This window comes from Ursus arctos, unplaced genomic scaffold, assembly GCF_023065955.2.
Source record: "Ursus arctos isolate Adak ecotype North America unplaced genomic scaffold, UrsArc2.0 scaffold_21, whole genome shotgun sequence".
Taxonomy (NCBI): domain Eukaryota; kingdom Metazoa; phylum Chordata; class Mammalia; order Carnivora; family Ursidae; genus Ursus; species Ursus arctos.
This window is the reverse complement of record NW_026622886.1, coordinates 13,049,457-13,062,273: the sequence shown is the minus strand read 5'-3', so window position 1 is coordinate 13,062,273 and position 12,817 is coordinate 13,049,457. Positions and strand designations below refer to the sequence as shown.

The 12,817-nt window shown below is 35.2% G+C and overlaps 1 protein-coding gene across 3 annotated transcripts in view; it reads right to left on the bottom strand.

The window, feature by feature from the left end:
- WASHC3 (WASH complex subunit 3) overlaps window positions 1-12,552 on the bottom strand; it is a 45,143-nt gene extending 32,591 nt beyond the window's left edge. For 2 of the 3 annotated variants that reach the window (XR_006409689.2, XM_057316279.1), the window contains exons 1-4: window positions 12,408-12,545; window positions 11,642-11,740; window positions 3,109-3,174; window positions 1,291-1,398 (exon numbers count right to left, since the gene is read on the bottom strand). Coding sequence is in view for 2 of the 3 variants with exons in the window: in XM_057316279.1 (XP_057172262.1) it covers window positions 1,291-1,398; window positions 3,109-3,174; window positions 11,642-11,740; window positions 12,408-12,458 (324 nt within the window). In the remaining variant the exon portion in view is untranslated. Of the gene's footprint in view, window positions 1-1,290; window positions 1,399-3,108; window positions 3,175-11,641; window positions 11,741-12,407 lie in introns of all 3 variants that reach the window. The other variant, XM_026499804.4, reaches the window with a different exon arrangement.
- Window positions 12,553-12,817: the final 265 nt, after the last annotated feature.

Here is a 12,817-nt window from a genome sequence, read left to right as displayed (position 1 = left end):
TTTTGACGTTCAGCAATTAACTTAACCTTTGTGTATATCATCCACACATCTGTGAAGTAGCAGTGATAATACAGTATTTACTTCATAGGGCTGTTGTGATAATTAAATGAGTTAATTTCTGAAAAGCATTCAGAAGCATGCCTGGGAGGTACACAGTAAGCACCCTCTGCATGTTAGTCCTTTTCGTCACAGCCAATGTAATCATAACCTAAAAAATATCCTGTGAAAAGTATCTCCAGGTACAAATGCAGAATCTCATATAGCTAAGAAGTCTATTTGTTCAGTATTACTAGACAGACCACTATTTTAGTGATTACTTTATTTTGAATTTTAATACCTCACTGAGATACACTAGAGACTGTCTATTCTGCAACAATGAGAATTTTTATTTCTTGACATAGAAAGTAATATAAAATTTAAATGTATCCAGGGCATAAATGAACATTAAGACATAAGAACAAAATGTAAAGCGTGGCTCTTACTAGGATGCTGATTTAAACAAATCAACTCCAAAACTACACTTTTTAGATACTTGATATTTCTAGATCAGTATTTCTCAAATTTTAAGAGGCTACGAGTCACCTAGGGATCTTATTATAATATAGATTCTGATTCAGTAGGTCTGGGATGGGACCTGAGATTCTGTGTTTCTGAGAAGGCCCCTCAGGTGATGCCCACGTTGCTGGTGTCCAGAGCAATCTTTGAGTAACAAGGGGTTAGATCACACTTGGGAATTACTGTTAATTATATTGTGTATGATAAAGGCATTGTGGTTATACAAGAAAATGCCAGAACTTTTCAGAGATGCTTAAGGAATTACACAGCTGTGAAATGATATGATGCTTGGGATTCACTTTAGCAAGTGACAAAAAAGATAAGTGAAGCAAATCTTTACTGGAGAATCCGGGTAATGGGCATTTGGTTATTCATTGTACTATCCTATTTTTGTGTGTGTTTGAAGGTTTTTGTAATAAAACATTTTAAAAGTATCTTCTTATAATAATGTAGGAAAAATGTCCATAGTGAACTTAAAGAACATTATTATGTTCAAGATTTCTCTTAGTCCTGTGTACAGTTTCTCTTTTACAGGCAAAGAAAATATTAACTTTAGGGAGTTCTTCGAAATAACAGTTAACTTTTTTTCAAACTTCCTTTTCTATCGCAAGGTTTTAAAATGTTACTATTCAAAGTTTTACATCTTTATTTAACTTCTTCCTTCAAAACTGCTGCTAGGTTTGTCTGGTTTAACCAAGAAAATCTGCTCATGTTTCCTGGAACTTAAATATTTACCTGTAATTTCTCTGAAGTGGTTTCAGAATGTGATTCTTTTGTGATACCAGTGACGCTTACAGGAGATACTTCAAATGTGACTTCATCTAGGCCTGGGATAGATGACAACTGAGAAAAGAAAATTAATGTTGGCATATGAAGACAATATCAGCTGTTTAACTGCTGTAACTTCCTAAGTGTGTGTTTTAGATAGCTATCTTGAGTTTTTAAGCCTATAGAAATAGTGTTTATAAAATATCATCTTTGGTGTCTGAAATTCTCCATGCCATAAACTATTTAAAAGTGAAAGGCATTCACAAATAAAATATTTTTGAATAATTTCTCATAAATCTAACTTCACTCATAACCATTCTTTTCCCAGGAATTATTTTAAAAAACATAAGGAATCCTAGTGTAAGAAATAAAAACATGGAGTCAAATTGCCTAGGTTTAAGTCACAAGCTATGTGACCGTCTATAAATCTCCCTAGATATCAATTTTCTCCACTGTAAAGTGGGGATAAGAAAATTTACCTCACAAAGTTGTTGTAAAAATTTTTATTAAACATATTTTGTAGGAAAAAAAAAAAAGTCCCTTGCAGCACATTTTAAGTTTGAATTATCTGGGAACTGACAAAACTCTTTTCATCAAATTTTAATGTCTGACATAGCTCATTATTTTTTTCTTTCTTTAAACATTTACCACCAAATGTTACTAAAATGTGTTATTTTTCATAGACAAAAGATGGGCATGCTGTCAGTGGTTATGTATTTCAGGTTGGATTTGCCAGATCCAGGCAAACCCTCTTTTCTGATTTTATTCTGATATCAGTGATAGACATCTGTCAATGTTTGGATAACTTTAGGGATTAATTTTATGGCTATGGAAATAATTAAGGCTAACTTGTCCATACAGTATCTTAACTTGTGACTATGGACTCTAACTCAATAATTCCCCAAATATTAAAATAAGGCACATACTCATACTGAAGAATCATGAAAAAAAAAATGGTAATAAGATTTGAAGCAGCAATATTCATTGAGAACTGCTGAATATTTCAAGTAGGTATGGCTGCTAGGAGAATATGTTCAACATGGTCAAGGCCAGGTATGCTAAATTTTCCAAGCTACAGAAATGTTCTGAGAGAAATATAGTGGCTGAAGTCCACAAACTAGACATTCTGATCCTTATGCTAAAGCTTTAGCCATTTTACTTCCCCATAAATCTTCAAAAAGTATTTTTTCAGATTAATTTTTTTGATAAAAGGACAAAGTCATAAAAATATACTAGGGTCTCCATTATCTTATAATCAGGGAAAACACAAAACTGCAAGCTTTCAAATCAAAACTCCTTTCTATTTTTGCTAGTTATATTGTGTAATTTCTGACATCAAAATTGGTATTCTTCATTAGCATTCAATATATTTGCAAAAGAAAACAGCTGATATTTTCTGCAAATTTTGCTCTGGAGGCATCTGAAGTTTTACACAATTTTTACTGTATTATCAAATGATTACTATTAAGATAACTGTGAATTTTCCATCAAATGAAGTGAACTACATAACAGCCCGATTTGTTAACATCTTACTCACATGATTTTGACTAGAATAATGAAAGAAATTTCAATTCACGTGTACATTTAAACAAACTCAGTTAACAGTTCATAAGGAGTATCATTTTCTTTGCAATTATAATGAATTAAAAATAAAAAAAAAACACTGTACCACCTCATGGATGCAGGAGCTAAACTGAATTCATTCTCAAATGCAATTAAAGTATGACTGAGAAAGTAGTATATGTGGAGCAAAGTTTATACTATAAATTATTCAGAAATACAAACCTTTGCATCTAAAATATTGAGAGTTGTTTCAATTTGCTGGATACGAAGAGAAAGGTCTGCCAGTTTCTGGAAAAGAAAGATTAGAACAAGAGAATAAAGTCTGACTGAAATGAACTGTTAACAGGATAACAAAGGGCAGATTTGAAAATAATAATAAAAAAAAACCCTATGGTTTAAATATTAGTCATTTTCTATTACATGATTCTCTTATTTATATGAGTAGGAATGGGAGTGCAAGGATTCTGTTATCTTCATTAGCACGTTTCATGGCTACTTTATAAAACTGTATTCACGGATAAGCAAAAATTATCTTATAAGCCTTATCAAAGTCATTATGAGAGCCATAATCAGTCTGGGGCCAGAATGTAAACTTCTTCCAGAACAGAGATTTTTGTTCACTGTTATATCCCGCCTGCCCAGAACAGTACCTGAAACTTAACAGGAGTCTAATAATTATTTGTTGATGAATGAAGGAATTCTTCATAGAAAACAAGAATAAATATTAGCTCAACATAGCCTGGAACAAGATCTGTCTTTTTAAGTTATTTAAATGAGTATATACAATTAGTATATACAATTAGTTTCAACTTTAAATTTTTTAGGTTTGAAAATTAAAAGAAGATGAAATTAGAAGATGAGCCAGTTCATGTTGGAAAGAAATAAAAGAAAGAGAGAAAAAAACCCAGAGTACTAAAAAGCAAAAGGAATCAACCTACCATCAAAATCCAAGATAAAACAGAACCAAAAGCTTACCATGCTCTAGTTATTCTGTACAATTAAATTACCCGTATGTGTGTGTACTATTTACAGCCACACAAATAAAAGTAACATCATAAAATATGATCCATAAGAGCATTTACTTAAAACTCCCTAATCCTAAACATTATTATACTCAGTGATACAGCCCAAGAGCAGTTGGCCCATTTACTAGTGGCAGATGTGCAGCATTCTGACGGCTTTCTGGGATATTATCAAGATCCTGACTAACTCCTAAGCAGAATTTTAACACCCCAAGAAATGGTCATTTTGCCCACAGTTGGAGTTAGAGCTTCTTCACAAACACTTTTTTTTTTTTTAAGATTTTATTTATTTATTTGACAGAGAGACAGCCAGCGAGAGAGGGAACATGAGCAAGGGGAGTGGGAGAGGAAGAAGCAGGCTCCCAGCAGAGGAGCCTGATGCGGGGCTCGATCCCAGAACACCAGGATCACGCCCTGAGCCGAAGGCAGACGCTTAATGACTGTACTACCCAGGTGCCCCTTCACAGACACTTTTAAGATGAGCACCCTGGTATATACAAAGCTGTAGTTTAGAAATAAAATATTAGAATCTAGTTTTTAAAAAAAGCACACATTTTATTTATTTATTTTAGAGAGAGGAGAGAGAGAGAGAGAGAGCACAAGTGGGAGGGGCAGGGAAGGAGGGAGAGAGAATCTCAGGCAGACTACGTACCCAGTGCAGAGCCCAACTTGGGGCCTGATCTCATGACCCTGAGACCACAACCTGAGCCAAAACCAAAAGTCAGAGGTTCAAGAAACTGTGCCACCCAGGCCCTGTAGAATCCAGTTTTAAATGACACTCAAAGTTAAGTTTAACTTTGATTTCTAGCATTTATTTGTTCACATAAGGTTTTATGTAAACATAAATACAGGTTTATAAAACATATGAATGAATTCCTCTTCAAATTATAAGTGTTTTCCTGGAAATCATGGAAATTAAATTTTTGCAAATTTCATCAGTCTTTTAATTCATTAGAGAAGCTTAGTAACTGCAGAAATCCTAGAACAAATTAACTTGTAAAGTGAGATACTTTCTAGCTTATCGAAAAATATTATATTGGTTTGATTAAAATAAACACAGAAAAAGATGAATTAAAAAATAATTTTTGTTTAGGTATATTTATATAAATGTACTTTTATTTATTTATTTAGACAGCATGCCCCCTTGAAGGGGGTAAAGTGGGAGTGGCAAAAGGAGAGGGAGAGAGAAACTTAAGCAGGCTCCACGCCCAGTAAGGAGCCTAACACATGACCCTGAGATCATGACCTAAGCCAAAATCAAGTCAGATGCTTAACTGACTGAGCCACCCAGGCACTCCTATATAAATGTACTTTGAAGCAATAATCATCATCATTGTAAACATCTGAGCATTTACCTTACTATGCTACACTGTGTATGCAACATATCATTTGAAATCTCACACCAAATGTATAAAGAAGGAACTTTAAAGAAGAGAAAACTGAGTTTTCATACAAGTAAAATAATCTGAACTCAAACACTCCAACTCCAGACACTATTTTTGAAAGAATTTTACACTGTTTGAAAGAATTATACATTGTTAAAACATGATGCCATAGACTCTGGGTGATGACAATGTGTCAATGTAAATTGTAACAAATGTACCACACTGGTGGGGATGTTGATAATGGGGGAGGTTGTGCTCTGTGAACTCAAGAATGCAAGGATTATATGGGAACTCAACCCCTTCTGCTCAGTTTTGCTGTGAACCTAAAACTTTTCCAAAAAAGATAAAGCTTATTAACTAAAAAAAAAAAAAAAAAAAAAAAAGACAAAAACAAAAAACAAAAACAAAATCCCAAAACATAATTAAAAAAACACCAAGATGGAAAATTCCCAGGCATTGCATAGATAAAATGTTATTCAAAGTTAGTAAGTAATCAATCCACTTCTCACAAAGACTAAGATGCTACTGTGCTAAAAAAAGGAATCAAATTATCCTGATCTAATTTCCCAAAATAGATGCTGTTTATCTGGAATTATTTAAAAAACTTTTCAGGGTTAGATCATACAACTAAATTGTCCTTAAATGGGTACTTAAATATTCACACAGGATAGGTTAAGGATTTTAATACAAGATTTGGTAAATAAGAAAATGATAAAAATATTTATTTGGAAAAGTACTTATTGATAAGGAAGACTTAAAGAGGCTTAAAAAAAGATTGTACTTTCTAGAGCAGTAATTCTCATTTTTTTTTTTGGATACAGGTTTTTCTAGTATTATCACCCTTTTGCTTTGGGACTCATTTTATCCATTCTCATCTATGATTATCAAAACCTCACGAAAATGAAATGACCTGTTTTTTTAAACAAAACAAGGTTATATGAATGATTTATTCGTGCAGGACATTAACACTGATCTAAACATCAATATATTTTAATTTATAATAATTTATTTCAATATCTTTGACATCTAATAACAACTATATAGTGATGTATAAGGAAGTAACTAATTTAATAATAAAAAAAGATCTATGATTTCTACTGGAAGGGTCACTACTGTGATTTTTGTTGACTGAATTTATCTAAAGATTTTATTTATTTATTTATTTATTTATTTATTTATTTACTTACTTACTTACTTATTTATTGCATGTGAGCGGGAGTAGGGATAGAGGGAGAGAGAGAATCTCAAGCGGACTCCATGCTGAGCATGGGGCCGGACATGGGGCTTGATCCCATGACCCTGAGATCATGACCTGAGCAAAAACCAAGAGTCAGACACTTAACTGAGCCACCCACATTCCCTTTGTTGACTAAATTTTTAAAAATGTGAAATTGAAGTTAGAGGTAAATAAAAATAAAAATATAGGGTTTTTTTCCCTATCCAAGTTCAGGTACCCCAAGCTTAGAAACAGGATAAAAATGATTTTCTCAAAATCAGATCAACAAAAGGCTTTTCCTCCTGGCTAGAGAAGATTTTTGCTGTGGATAAATTGTATTATTTTATTTTCCATAAAGGTATTATCCATCTTCTCTAAGGCTGGATTTTGAGTCTAAAATATATAAACATGTTAAATATGTTACCTGGATTATATAATTTAATGCTTTAATATAGGACATATTACTATATCACAATTTCAAGGTCTTTAAAGTATGTAATCAGTATCTTTTACAATCCTACACATTTTATTTTACACATTTAAAAACTTTACTGGACTGCTAAAGGGTCCATGGCAAAATTAAGAACCTCTGCTTTTCTTCTTTTTTCTCTTTTAAGATTTAATTTTTATATTATTTGAGAGAGAGAGAGAGAGAGAGAGAGAGTGCATGTGTGGGGGGAGGGGAGAAGAAGAGAAACTCAGACTCTGCTGAGCAAGGAGCCTGATGTGGGGCTCGACCCCAGGATCCGGAGATCACAACCCAAGCTGAAGGCAGACACTTAACTGACTGAGCCAACCAGGCGTCCCAAGAACCTCTGCTTTTCAAAGATAATTCAGCATAATGAATACTTTTGAGTCTGTTCCCATGTAATTATTGCTATAACATACATAAATATATATATTTTTAGAGAGCCATTGTCACTTGACAAAAGTATACCTGGCTTCATTTTTGGGCTGTTGAAGTTCATTTCTAAGATTTTTATGCCTCCTGCATTTTCCTTCTATAACTCCAAACCACTCAGCCTTGGCTCTATTGTCATATTGGTCTGGATAATTCTTTGTTGTAAGGGGCTTCCTATGCACTGTAGGATATTTAGTAGAATCTCTGACCTCTACCCCACTAAAAACACCTCACCTCTAGATACCACCAAATCTCCCTTGGTTGAGAACCACTGCTTAAAGTGTAGATTACTATGGATATAAGTAACATGATCAATGATAGTAACTGTTCCTACCTCTGAAAGTTCTAACAGAAAGAGGAAATTGAAAGATAACAGTCTTTCCCATTCACAATTCTCTTATCTTTGTAAGGATTTAAAGCAAACCTGAAATATCTTGGTTTGGGATAATAAGGGAATTTGCAAGGTACCTGAAGTTTGCTAGATAAGCTGGAAATTTCTTGATTTATCACCCACCTATTTCTAAGGCAGTGCATTTTATTAAAGTGATAAAGAAGATGAAAGGAAGAAATATGGAGTTAATAGTTGAACATGGAAACAAAAATAAAATACTGTGGCTTTTCAGTTTGTAAAATATCCAGTTTGCATATCCAAGTCTCTAAAAGAGAAACAACATTTTAAAATAATGAATCCCTTGGTATATCACACTGGGTTGAATATGTCTTATAAGCCAGAAAGGGAACCAATCAATGGTTTTATTAAGCTTCAACTGACACTGAAGCCCAGCAGTTGTAAAAGTTGTAAAAGCAGTTGTAAAAGTTGTAGCAGTACATATAGTTTTAAGCAAGATTATTTGGGTGAAGGTTAAGTCCAATGGTGGGCTTAAAAACTGGATGCAGAAGATAAGCACTATAAATTTTTTTAGGTTTTATGATAATTCTCAGTATTTTTTCCTATTCTTAACGAATTTAGAAAAAAGAAGCAGTTTGGAATATTTAAAAAATGATTAAAAACTCTGTATTCTAGGCATGTTACAAGTCTGAGTTAAAATAACACACGTGATTGCCCTGTTTATAGAATACCTTTGACTTTAAAATTCATTGTAAGGTTAAATTTTTGTTCAATTTTATCTGTAATATGCATAAAACTTGCATTGCACTCCTCACCCCATACTGCTTTAAATTTGCAGACCCAATGAACCACCATAAGATTTTTCTGATCAGGGCCAGAATAGAAACGCTTACTGGGAATTTGTGAAGGAAAGATTTTTGTAACTTGGGTCTGATTCAACTACTTTCCTTTCTCTGTCTTCCAACCTTTCTTCTTACCCTGGTTCCAATCATTAGAAGAGTTACAAAGTACCCTGGTATCCAGAAAGTTTTTAAAAAGTTAAGTTCTTCACTTTTCTTTTTATTAGAGAACTCTAAAACTAGTGATGAAGAAAGAGCCCTAATCATTTGTTTCAAATTTACTTCCAGGTTGAGTTTAGTTGTGACTGAAGTTGTTACAGTTTGGGTTTGGTTCAAACCAGATTATGTGAAAAACAAAAAACAAAACAAAACAAAATCCAGGTTTTCTTTTTCCCCAGTTCACTTCCAATTTAAAAAATAACATCTGAGTTTCCTTTTTTGCTGATGGAGACACAGTCATTTTGGTTCTTGTTTCAGGCTTTAACTACAGGTCTAATAGGTGCTATTTACAAACAACAACCCATTTTGAAAAATCACATTGATCTTAAAGAGAAAAAATGGCACTTGATGTTTGAATACATATATTTTGTCCTTGGAATTTATCATATCAAAAAAAGACATTACATCAAATGGATATGGCATACTAAAGAAGAGAATACAAATCTAAAAAATAAATTTTGAAATAGCTCATTGCACTCTGTCACTTGAAAATGATGTAAACATGCTTCTCACATCAGAAGGTGCAATATAACAGAAGAGTGAAACCTTTCTCTCTTTTATTAGATCAGAGTTATTAGATCAGAGTTGGAACCCCAAATCTGTTACTTTCTGTGTGAGTGTGGGCAAGTTATAATAGTGACCGCAGCTATAAATACTATGCACACAAATATATGTTGATTGAATAAGGACTAGTTTAAATCTCTATACATCTCAATTTCTGTATTTCTAAAAAATAGAAAATTGGAGCTATCTCAAAGGGCTGGGCTGTGATGATTGAATACATGTAGAGCACTTAGCACAATGCCTAGCACAGAATAAGTACACAATAAGTATTACTGTCATCACACTAAGCAAACAGTCTACAACTGACATAAATATCCAAACTGCTAAAATATGAACTGTAAATAATGAGTTAGAGTCAACCCTAGACTACTATCCATTAAGGAGGAAAAGGCAATAAATTACCTTTAAACTTCATGAGTTTTTGGTCAACAAACTTTTCTCTAGCAAGGAAGAGCTAGGGAATAGTGATACACTCAAAACAGTTGAGGGAAAGTTGAGAGATAAACAGAAGGGGGATAAAGAATGAATATGTGGCTTTGATAATGCATAAGCAATCAATAAAGAAGAGAGGATTATTGTTATATTTGATCTAGTCTTCAGTAAATAGCACTAATTTCCCAGGCAGTGAAAATTATTAAGCACCACAAAGGTGAGGGGCTACCCCTGTCTCAGTGAAGCTTAACGCAGTTGCTTTCATAGGTGTGTTTGCTGGTTATTGTTTTATTTTTTTAACCTGGTGATGAGGAGTATGGAGATGGACTATTTGCTCCTCTCTGCTAACAATCTTTGAATTGACTCTCTCCACCCTGCCTACGCTGGTATAAAAAGTGAAGGACTAAATCCAGTAATCCTTGGTTTACTGCTCTTTAGTTAGTCAATTCTATATTCCATTTAGAGAGGCAGTGGTATGAGATAAAACTCATGGAAGCAAGCACCTAGCCTCTGGGCCTGTTAGATGAAATGTATTGAACTGAGTCCCTTACTTTATCAATTATCATATTTCACTTTCTTTTTTTTTTTTTAAGATTTTATTTATTTATGTGACAGAGAGACAGCCAGCGAGAGAGGGAACACAGCAGGGGAGTGGGAGAGGAAGAAGCAGGCTCATAGCAGAAGAGCCTGATGTGGGGCTCGATCCCAGATCGCCGGGATCACGCCCTGAGCCGAAGGCAGACGCTTAACGCCTGCACTACCCAGGCGCCCCTCTTTTTTTTTTTTTTTTTTTTTAGTGAGAAGGCAGAAGAGATTTGGCCTAGAGTTTGCTAATTAGACAAAAATAACAGATGTTATACAAATGAAAATAGTTTTCCTGTCTCCACGCAATTTTTGTTAATAACAATACATCTAACAAAAACCACTTGCTAAAGCTATATCTTATAAATATAACCAAATGAAGTAAATACTGTTTTTACTGACTCACATGTGAATGATCTCATTTTATTCCTCCTTCTCCTTTCTTAAACCCAATTTCAACCCATGATTCCATTTCTTCCCCATTCTTTTTTTTGGCTTTTTAAGAAAAAAACAGGGGTCCCTGAATCTGGTACCTAATCCTTAACTAGTCATTTGCTAAAAGTATTTTTATTATTTTCATAATGATATTTGATACTGTTATGTTTTGAGGCTACTTCCCCAGCCACCTTTTGGATCAAGGAATGTTAAATAATTTTTTTAAAAGATCTTTCTTTCTTTTTTTTTTTTCTTTCCTTCTTTCAGAGACAGAAAGAGAGAGCAAGAGAGAATGAGCAGGGGGAGGGGCAGAGGGAGAAATGAACTCCCCACTGAGCAGGGAGCTCAATGTGGGGCTCAATCCCAGAACCCCAGGACCATGACCTGAGCCAAAGGCAGACACTTAACCGAGTCACCTAGGCACCCCAATAATTTTAATATAAACTGAAAACAATGTATACTTAAAAATGTTAAGTCTTTGGGGTAAAAATGTAAATCTTTGGGGTAAAAGAAATTTCAAAGTAAAGAAATGTTTTCGACTGAAATCTTGGAATTCCTTTTGTTCTCTTTAGTCACATAAGCCTTAGTGAATTATCTCACAAAGGCCTCTAAAACCTAATTCAGTAGAGATGGGATGCAAGATTGATGGTATAGAATCAAGAAGAATATAAGGTATATTAACATAATAATTGGATGACAAGAGGTGATGGTCCATGAATACATAGATTATAATTCTTGTTTTACTCATTTGCCACCTTTAAACGTGCAAGATGATTTCTAGGCTACTCATTAAGCCTGTATCCAGACCTACCTCCTCACAAACTGTAGAAAAGCGGTTGAGGAACTGTACAGTGTGCACTACAAACTGGTTTAGAAATGCCACCGTTCTCTTCTGTTGAATAGCTGGCACCTGTGTTATGTAAAAACAAACGTGATTTGTACAGGACAAAGTACACCGCGCAAACCCTTTGACATCAATTTATATACATACATATATACATATATATGTATATATATGTACATATATATACACCCACACATACACATATATCTTTATCTATCTATATATCCCTTTGACATATAATAACAGGGCATTTTGCTACGTTATAGGAGTTACTCGAAGTACTAGTAATAGTCACTAACTTGTTTTCCTAAACTGTGGGGGTGGGGCGTCCGATGATGACAGAAGTTGCGAAGTTTGAGAAAGGTCTTTGGATTCGCAAGTGTGAACTTTAGCAGGTAAGGCAACACACAAACACACAAAAAACTTGGGGACTAAAGAAAAGAGGTGGGGTTAGATGTCGCAACCTGCCCCTGTCGCCATCGCGTAACCCTGTGCGTAGAGCGACTTCTAACGTGGGAAGCGAAGGCTGGAAAGGCACACCACCCCCTTAGACGCATCAGGAGGGACCCCTTTTTAAGGTGAACTGTGGGACTCTCCCCCACGAGAGCGGGACCAGAGAGGCCCGGGGCAAGGGACAGACTTGGATATGGAGAGACGGGTGTCCCTGGGAAGCGAGCGTCCCTTCCCCATCCTCCTCCCAGGTCGCCTAATTTCAACTCGGTCTTTTACAAACCTTGGTCAGGTCTATGCCTGACCCCATGAGAGGAAGCCCGTCCTCATCCATCTCCTCAGCGGGCGGGGGACCCAGGGCTCACCCACAAACCCCTCCCAGACCGGGCCCGCCCAACCCGGTAATAATGTCCAAACACCTCCCCATGTCCCCGCCTCCGACGCCCTTTCCACCGGAAGGAAACGCCTCCGCTCTCCAATCACTCGGCTCCTCCCTTAGAACCCGCCTCTTTGCACGGCATTCTGGGATTGGTAGTTCAAGTCTGGATTGTGACGTCAGACGCAGAGGCTCGGGGTGGGCCAAGGCTGCGTTTTTAGCTGTAAAGTCTTTAAAAGGGGGGCAAAAAAAGGAAATACTGAATCTGGTTGAGGTTATCCCTGCTTACGCCTCTCTGTTATATAAACAGCTAAGTC